This window comes from Myotis davidii, unplaced genomic scaffold (genome assembly GCF_000327345.1).
Source record: "Myotis davidii unplaced genomic scaffold, ASM32734v1 scaffold13, whole genome shotgun sequence".
In the NCBI taxonomy this organism is placed as follows: domain Eukaryota; kingdom Metazoa; phylum Chordata; class Mammalia; order Chiroptera; family Vespertilionidae; genus Myotis; species Myotis davidii.
In genome coordinates this window covers 2,065,581-2,075,651 of record NW_006286243.1, presented here as the reverse complement: position 1 = coordinate 2,075,651, position 10,071 = coordinate 2,065,581, and the positions used below count along the sequence as shown (strand labels likewise).

General features: G+C 38.8%; 1 protein-coding gene across 1 annotated transcript in view; it reads left to right on the top strand.

The window, feature by feature from the left end:
• NDUFA12 (NADH:ubiquinone oxidoreductase subunit A12) overlaps window positions 1-10,071 on the top strand; it is a 15,034-nt gene that overhangs the window by 3,081 nt on the left and 1,882 nt on the right. Inside the window, exon 3 of the mRNA XM_006757610.2 lies at window positions 2,439-2,526. Within this exon, the coding sequence (XP_006757673.1) occupies window positions 2,439-2,526 (88 nt within the window). The remainder of the gene's footprint in view (window positions 1-2,438; window positions 2,527-10,071) is intronic.

The following is a 10,071-nucleotide window of genomic DNA, read 5'->3' as shown; positions in this document are numbered from 1 at the left end:
TGAGTGCTAGAGCTGCACCTGGGGGTGAGTGTTCAGCAGTGGGCGGGGTGAGCCTCGAGATGAAGGCTGGAAGTCTATGCTAGTGTCCCTCCCCGAGCTTCTCCTCCTTTTTCTTATTGATGCAGCAGCCTTTGTTTCTTAAAGTCGGTGTTCTCTACTTATGTTTGTGTTTTGAACAAAGAATCTTTCTAAACTATCTCTTTTCTTTTGGGTATTCACAGGGCAAATGATGTGAGGGTTGGTACATTAGTGGGGGAAGACAAATATGGAAACAAGTACTATGAAGACAACAAGCAGTTTTTTGGTGAGTGCAGTATCGGTATGAGTAAAGGGAGTGAGCTTAAATTTTGATTTGACTCTGTTTCCCATAATGTACAAGTGGCTTCTTTAATAAATGTATAAATCTACATACACTCTTTTTATTCATGTTGTTGATAAATGGGAATTTTTTTTCTCAGAAAAATCTTGGGCAATTTTCCCATATTAGTTAGTTGGATGAATCTACAGCATTCTTTTTTGTTTGGATATTTGTCTGTGTATTTTTATTAAAAATTTTTTTTCACAGCATTCTTTTTAATAACAACACAATATTCCATTGTATGAAAGGACCATTATTTTTTCAAACACTTTATATATATATATAATATATTTTTTGTTATTGATTTCAGAGAGGAAGAGAGGGAAGGAAGAGAGAGAAATAGAAACATCACTGATGAGAATCATTGATAGGCTGCCTCCTGCACTCCCTTTCCCCCCTCTGAACGCAAACCAGGCATGTGCCCCTGACTGGAATCAAACCCGGGACCCTTGAGTCTGAAGGCCGACGGTCTATACACTGAAGCCAAACTGGCTAGAGCCAAACACTTTACTATCAATAGACGTTTAGGTTGCCTTCAACTTTTTTTTTTTTTACTAGAAACAATGCTTCAGTGAACTTGCTTGTACCTACTTTCAATATTCTAAGAATAAATTTCTGTAAGTGGAATTGCTGAGTCTGAGTATACACATTTAAAATTTTAATATATTTATCTCAAGATTGTTAAGGCCCAGCTCTAGCTTCATGGCCTAACCCTATGAACCTTACCCAAGGTTTTCTCTATTTGCCTTCACGTTCCCCTGCCTTATTGGATTATAGCTTACTTTTAGTTATTTATTGTCAAGAGTAATCTCTCTAATAGAAGAAGCAAATCGTGGTTGAAATCTGTATTTCTTTAAATAGATATGGTCATGTTTAAATTGCATTATTTTATATTTATTGATTATAAAATAACTTCTATAAAGTAAATGCAGATTACCTTGTACTTATTGGCTTAAAATCTGTTATAGAGTTGAATTCAGTATTCCCTGTGGGGTGGGGCAGTGAGGAAGGAGTAGAAGGAATTGATATTTATTATGCACTACATGTCTGATGTTAAAGTAGATGTATGTGTGTGATATTTAATTTTCACGGCAACCTTCAGATGAGGTATAATCATCTACTTTTAATAGACAAAGAAACTGACTGAGTCTCATAAAATATACCTAATACTCATAGGTAAGTGACAGAATCTTGATTGGAATCCAGGTCTTTGCCCATCTTAAGGCAAAGACCGAATAGAAATAGTCTTCTTGCCCTAGCCAGTTTGGCTCAGTGGATAGAGCATCAGCCCATGGACTAAAGGGCTCCGGGTTCGATTCCGGTCAAGGACATGTATCTCAGTTACAGGCTTGATCCCCAGACCTGGTCGGGGCATGTGTGGGAGGCAGCCAATCGACATGTCTCTCTCACATCGATGTTTCTCTATCTCACCCTCCCTTCCACTCTCTCTAAAAAAAATAATAATAAAAAATAAAGAAAGAAATAGTCTTGTAAATTGTGGTTAGGCCTCCAACTACTCCATAGAAATGTGTTAAACAAGAATGTAGTCGTATTATTTTGATGACATGAACTGTCCTTATTTAACCATCATTTACATATTTTGCTTATTATGTGTATTCAATTTCTGAAAGGATCTCTGGTAGTCATTTAAAAATATTTATATGGAAACATATAATCCAAGTATGATTGCTGTGAGTACATTTCTCTTGCCCCATTCGGAGGAGGAGCACTTTCTCTCCTGAATACCCTGACTGGCTGGGCACATACTCCCCTACCCTCTCCATTGCTTTCTTGGCAAGGGTGGAAGCAAGGATTCTCCACTGTGGGAAAGGCTTGAGCCCTGCCCACGGAGTAGGTTTTAGTCCCTGTGCAGGGATTTTGCTCTGGCAGCTGCCAGGCTGTTGATAGAAGCTTGCCCTCCCTATTACAACCTGGGGCTATTTCTCTTATGTAAGAGCACATAAAAGTCTTAATTAAAAGGTTGTCTTCTTTGATATTTTGCAATTATGGTTTTTTGTGTTTTCTTTTAAAGTTGTCTTTATTTTTTCACATTTTTCTAAATGTTGCTCTTTCCACTCAGGCCGTCACCGATGGGTTATATATACTACTGAAATGAATGGCAGAAATACATTGGGGGATGTGGATGGAAGCATGGTGCCCCCTGAATGGTAAGCTAAGTCAGCATTCTATTTTTTTGGGGGGTGGGGGGAGAGAAGGGGGGTTGGCAATGTTTGTTTTATTATACAAATATTTATTAAATAGCTTATTTATTTATAAGGCAATTAATGATATTTTGAAAGCATCTGTCTCAGTTATATATGTCATAGTTTTTGTGGGTCAGGAATTTAGATAGATACAACCTGTGGATGGCTTATCTCTGCTGCAGGATATCGGGCCTTAGGTGTAAGATTTAAAAGCTGGATGCTGCAGCCATCTGAAGACTTCATTCAGTGTCTGGAAGTTGATGTTGACTGTCAGTTGGGGACATAGCTGGGGCTTCCTCAGGCAAGTGCTGAGAGAGAGAGAGAGAGAGAGAGAGAGAGAGAGAGAGAAGAGAGAGAGAGAGAGAGAGAGAGAGGCAGGCCTTGTCCACACTTAGTCTTAGAGATCGCTTAGTATCAGTTTCTCATTTCATTGGTCGAAGCAATTAGATAATTCTGCCCAAATTTAATGGGAGAGAGCATAGACCCTGTCTCTTGATGGAGGTGTGACAACACATTATTTGTGGGGATATATAGTGGTGTGGCTGTTTTTGGGGAAAAAAACAATATTCCACAGTATCACCTGGCTGTGGGTGAAGAGAAAAGCAAAAAGAACTCTGCCGCTAATCTTCTTTGGCAGCTCGACCTTAAGCAAGTTTCTTAACCTCTCTGGGACTTTTTTCTCACCTGTAAAATGAGAACCCCAAGTTCCTTAGATCGCTAAAAACTGGTTTTTATAACTATAAACTATGTATCCATTTTGAAATGAAATTCTAATGCTTTTACTTGAATTCCCAAATTTTATATTAAGTATTTCAAAACAAAGTACTGATCTCTATTCCATAGATTGCTGAATAATACCATTTGTTTGATATACAATAAACTGGGGAGATCCTTTCTAGTTTAGAAAATTTCACCAAAAAACTGAAAGTAAGTTTATCAAGTTAACTGACATTTTATATCAGTTGAACTTAATCATCAGAAATAGTTTTTGACAAGTGGGATAATCTCAAAGTATTCACTTCATTGTAAAAGCTCAACTAGAAATCCACACATTTAACCAAAGTGAGTGAGGTATGAGGCAATAAGGAATAGTGAGGACTATAATGAACTGAAAAGCACACACTACATCAAAGAGGGCAGCACTATTCATTCTTCCTCAGTTCCATCAGGTGAGAATTTCACCAGTTGTTTCCAGATACATGATTTTTCAAGAGAAAGTATAAATCTGTATTTTATGGTGAGATGTCTTGTTTTTTATATGTTAATTTAAAATATTTGTCAGCTTAAATACATCACTATTTAATACATGATAGGATGTTCTGCATCTGTTCTGTTCAGTAGGGTAGCCACTAGCCACATGTGTCCCTTTGAAATGTGGCTAATGTGACTAAGGAAGTGAATTTTTAATTTTATTTCAACCAAATGGGCTATTTGATTGTTCAGAATAGGTTTGTTTTTGTTTATCTGTTTGTTTTTGTTTTATATTGTGTGAGCTAAGCAAACATGTTTATAAGACGTCACCTACAACCAGTTTTCAACCTCTGGTCTACCACGTGGACCAGTCAGGAGCATTGAACCATGACATTAATGTGGTTGGAAAACCGCAGCATTGGATTATGTCTATACTAAAACTCATTGGCTCTTCACAGCAACACTGATGCTACATTTGAGGCTGGGTTTCCTCTTTTAAATGGGAGGTAATGTATGGTTCCGTTAAGGTCTGGGGAGCTGTGATTTTAGGTTTAGAGCTATCTGCCTTCTCCGAAGGAGCATTCTGTATGTCAGGGGCACTATTCAAGACCAAGGTCTCAAAGTGAATTATTGGTTTTAGAAAGTGAGGTGTTCCGGTTTTTATTTGTTTGTTGGTTGTTTTTTTGGGGTGGGATTGGTCCTGTAAAGATGTAGAAGGCAGGTGTTGTTCACATTGAGATCTATCTCCTTCAGAGTACTCATCTAACATTGGTCTCAGGGTCTATATTTTGGGCGAGTAGGGTGTGGGGGAGGGAACAGATTTAAATTATGTGAGATGAATCAAATTTAAAATTACAAAATAGTAAAAGATATGAAGAGATAAAAGTGCTGTTCAGCCAAGCAAGCCCTTTTATATAATCTGGCATCACATGGAAAAAGCTGGCAGAGGTAGAAGACAGCACTCCAGCAAGTGCCTGAGGGCAATTGAGGATATGGAGTTGAATTTCTCTGTGGAGTGGAGCCTCCTCTAAAGGCTGAGGACCTTCAATGACCCTTGTTTGTAAGGGAAGTTTTAAGGCCTGTGATTAGTCTTTGTGGGAAGAAGTGATGTGAGACAAGTGCAGCTGTTTGTTTCTCAGACTCCCTTTTGCTGAGTGTCATGTATTGTGGAATTCTAAATCTGTGGATTCTTGCCTGTGATTTGATTCCTGAATAAGTTTGATGTAGGATTGATTTATTAGAACCAGGTATTATCTTACACATAGAGTAATGAATAACATATACAGTTTATCATCTTTATGCCTTCAAATAACTTTATTTATTGTATATCTATCAGGTGCAAAGACCTATTTGCAGACACCAGGGGTACAACAATGAATAAAACAAAGTTTTTGCTCTCAGATGGAAAAATAGATATGTTATATGTTTAGGCAACAATAAACACAAAGAAGATAATATGAAGCTGGCATTCATAAAGGGATAAAGAGCATGGAGGGTTAAGTGGCTGCTTTATCCTGGGGTTAGTAAAGACTTCTTCAAGGAAATGAAGAGAGCAAGGAGAAGAGGGGTGGGATGGTGGTGAAGAGCTCCAGGCAGCAGTAACCAAGTGCAAAAGCCCTATGTGTTGGCGATGTATTGCTTATATTCAAAGAACAGCAATATGGCCAATTTGACTGGAATGGAATGAGAAGGGAAGATGTTAGGAAATGAGGTAGGAGAAATAGATAGGGCGTAGATCATGTAGATCTTGTAAGTCATGGTGAACACTGACTTTTTCTCTAAATTTCTTTTGAAGTCATTGGAGGGTAGGGTAGGATGTGATCTGTTTCACAATTTTTAAAAAATTGGGAATATCAAATTTTCTGAAAAGTTACAAGTATTTGAATTATTTCATATTAAGTTGCCAAAATGATGCACCATCACTCCTGAATATTTTAATGTGTGATTCCTGCTTCATAACCACAACATAACCATCAAAGTCAGGAAATTACCAATGATACACCACTACTGTGTCATCTTCAGACCTCATTCAAGTTTCATCAAGTTCCAACAATATCCTTTATTGCAAGACGACCTAATCATACATTTCATGTGCATCTTAATTCTCTGTAGGCTCTTTCACCTTGGATCGGTTGCTCAGCTTTTCCTTATCTTTTATGACCTTGGCACTTTTGAAAATTACAGGTCAGATATGTTATATGTTCTGTCCCCCAGCCTGGGTCTGTCCAGTGTTTCCTTACGACTAGATTCAGACTGTGCTCTGGCAGGAATGTCACAGAAGCAATGTCAGGTTCTTCTTGTTGCATCCTTGCTCTCTTGAAGTTTATACAGTTGACCCATGAACAACACGGGTTTGAACTGGATGGATCCACTTAACTGCAGATTGTAAATGCCTGTACTGTTTTCAGTCTTTGGTTGGGAATGTACAGATGTGGAGGAGGCGAAATGTATACAGTATACACTGATCAGGTTTTTTTGGTTGGCGTGTAATGTTCTAGAAGCTTGTTTAGAGAAGAGGATGGCAGGTCGGGGGGATTACTGGGAGGTGATAGAGAGGAATCAGGTGATTCATAGGTGGTTGTATCATTCACTCAGATGGGAATACTGGGAGAAGGGAGGTTGGGGTGTGTGGAGGGTTGGAATCAGAAGCCTCTTTTTTGGAGATATAAGTTTGAGATACCTGTCAGAAATCCAAGTGAATAGATATGCCACAAAAACAGCAGAGTAACTGAGTCTGGAGCTTAGCACAGAGGTTAAGCCAGCACCAAAGAATGAGTAGCAGCTAGCAAGGAAAGAGGAAAGAGAGATTAGCATTTCAGCAGCATGGGAAGGCTACCTGTATTGATTGTTGCTGAGAGGTTGAGTAAGATAAGGACAGAGAAGTGTCTGTGTTGATTTGGCAATATGAACTTATTAAATCTAAGTGGAATCTGCTCTTGAAAAAATGTGGAGAGAGCAAAAAAGTTTTAAAAATCTGGCAGAGACAACCACTGTCAACATTTAGCATATTTCCTTTAGTCCTTTTAAATAATTTTTATTGTAGTTGTGTTCATAATCATTGTCAATGTTATCTTCTGTTTTTTTCTCTAGATATTATAAGCAGTTTTATGTTACTAAAACAATCCTTATAATCACGATTAATTTTTTTCTGATTATAAAAATTTATAATTGTTATAGAAAACTTGGAAAATCCAGAGAAATAAAGTTAGAATCCAAAATAAACTCTAGTTCCTTAGTCCAGAAACAAGCACTGTTAACATTTCATTCATTGATTAAACAAATATTTGAGGGTCTGCTTTTGAATAGAGAAGGAATGTTTTTAAAGAACAGATTGTTGTTTATTGGTCACACCTTTTTAGAAGGTTTGTGATTATAATTAACTATGTGTAGACACATATATGAATATATTTGCATACAGGGTGTGGCAAAAGTAAATTTACATTTATTTGCATAGAAAGTAATACTATAAGTAATCCTATATAATAAAAGCCTAATATGCTAAGTGTCTGGTCATCCATTCAACCAATCAAAACCTAATATGCTAATAATATGCTAAGGCTGCTCAACCACTCTCTATGACGTGCACTGACCACCAGGGGCCTGACAGTTGACCAGTTGACCAGTTGCTCTGATGTGCACTGACCACCAGGGGGCAGATGCTCTGACTGATAGGTTAGCTTGCTGCTGGGGTCCGGCCAATCGGACTGAGTGAGACGGGCTGGACACACCCTGGAGCCCTCCCGTGGTCCCTCCCTGGCTGACCAACCTCCCACATCTCTCCCTGGCCGACCAACCTCCCACGTCTCTCCCTGGCCCCGATCATGCACTGGTGAGGTCCCTCGGCCTGACCTGCACCCTCTCACAATCTGGGACCCCACAGGGGATGTCAGAGAGCCGGTTTCGGCCTGATCCCACAGGCCAGGCCGAGGGACCCCACTGGTGCACGAATTCGTGCACCAGGCCTCTAGTAGATAATAATACAAGAGTAAACTGTGTTTCCCGTACTTACAGCTGTAAACCTACCTTTGCCCACCCTGCATATATCTATTTATTATGCATGATATGATGTTTGCTTTCTCCTTCCTCACTTAATATATCACAGATGTTTTTCCCATTTCACTATTCTGTTTGTCAGTTTGAAAGTTTTAGTGTCTGGGGGGCTATTTTATGTAAAAAGGATTAATGGCAACTTAGGTTTAAAATTAATATTTATTGATTACAATTCCATATTTTAAAAACCTAGTTCTTTAGATAGACTCTGCTGATCCTTATCATTGTCAAACCCTATTGGGATTTTTTTTTAAAATATATATTTTATTGATTTTTTACAGAGAGGAAGGGAGAGAGATAGAGAGTTAGAAACATCGATGAGAGAGAAACATCGATCAGCCGCCTCCTGCACACTCCCCACTGGGGATGTGCCCACAACCCAGGTACATGCCCTTGGCCGGAATCGAACCTGGGACCTTTCAGTCCGCAGGCCGACGCGCTATCCACTGAGCCAAACTGGTTAGGGCCCTATTGGGATTTTAATTCAGTTTGCATTTAACTAAAAATAGTTACTGAACTAACAGAGTTTGAGTTGGATATTTTGTAATGAGCTATCTTTGTTTTTAAAATTTGTTAAATTTATCAGTCCCATCCTGGGGTTAGATGAGTCTCAGGATTTTGGCAGATACCTAGATGCTATCGTAATCCTAATCTGGTTTTCATCTATTGATTGTAATTAATTTTCTGTTCAAAGGGTTGGCTTCACCATTGGGAAGCTGTGTTCAAGCCTCAGCTCTGTAACTCACATACATGCTGTGGGACCTTGTGAAAGTCATTTCAATTCTGCTTCCTCAGTTTTAAAATGTGAAACATTAAATTGTGACTAAGTGATGTGTGTTAGATATTTCGTAAAGTGAAGTCTGATGGAGTAATACAAGTTTTAGTATAATGAGTATTTTTACCTCAAAACACACTGTGGAGTTTTTCTTTAGTCTTTCTTATTTATTTTTTGAAAAACTGAAAAATCTTTGGCATTTCTAGGCTCAGTTAAAACATCTGAAACATGGACATTATTGTCAGAAGCCAGTCTTGATTCCCAAAATTAAGAATGTTATCTAAGGAGAACAAAGATTTAAAACTGCCTATGTTTTTATTGTTGTTGTTAGCAGTTATTTGGTTATGTTTTATTTCCTGATATTTTCTGAAAAGAATAACCAAACATTTTTTAAAAAATATATTTTTACTAGAGGCCCAGTACACAGATTGGTCCCTCTGCCTGGCCTGCAGGGATTGGGCCAAAACCGGCTCTCCAACATCCCCCAAGGGGTCTTGGATTGCAAGAGGGTGGTTCTTGGATGATGCACCCCAGAATCAGAATTGGGCTCTCTCCTCCCTCGTTCCGGGTGCGTCACCCAAGAACCGGAGCTGCCAAGTCACCGCAGCTCAGCAGCTCCTGCATTGAGTGTCTGCCGCCTAGTGGTCATTGCGCATACTAGCTATTGGTTGAACGGTCGGACGGTTGCTTAGGCTTTTATATATATATAGATTGATTTTAGAGAGGAAAAGAGAGATAGAAACATCAATGGTAAGAGAGAATCACTGATTGGCTCCCTTGTGCATGCCCCTCACTGAGGATCAAGCCCACAACCCAGGCATGTGCCCTTGACTGGAATCGAACCCCGGATCCTTCAGTCTGCAGGCTGATGCTCTATCCACTGAGCCAAACCAGCTTAGGGTGAAAAATTAAACTTGTTAATTTTTGTTATTAATTCTAATCTTAAAGACTGTTTTCATTTGCACTGATTTTCAAAATAGACCCCTTCATTTTGCACTTTGAATGCACTCAAACTGAGGGGCTATTTAAGTGAAGTTAGTATATTTTCAAAAAGAAAGGACTAGCCTGTCTTCCCTGTTCCCTGACACACTTTTTCCTCTTATACAGCTGAAAATAGGATCAACCACTTGTTGGATTTATTTTCATTTGAGTTGTGTTGTAATTTTTTTAAATTAAATTCTTTATTGTTGAAAGTATTACCTATGTCTCCTTTTTCCACCATTGACCTCTCCCCGCCTGCTCCTGCCCCACCTCCCCAGCACATACCTTCATCCCCCTACTATCTGTGTCCATTGGTTTTGCTTATATGCATGCATACAAGTCCTTCGATTGATCTCTTACCCTCCCCGCAACACACACACCCCCTTTCCTGCCTTCTCTCTGAGGTTTCTTGGTCTGTTTAATGCTTCTATATCTCTGTATCTATTTTTATTCATCAGTTTATGTTGTTCATTATATTCCACAAATGAGTGAGATCATATGATATTTATCTT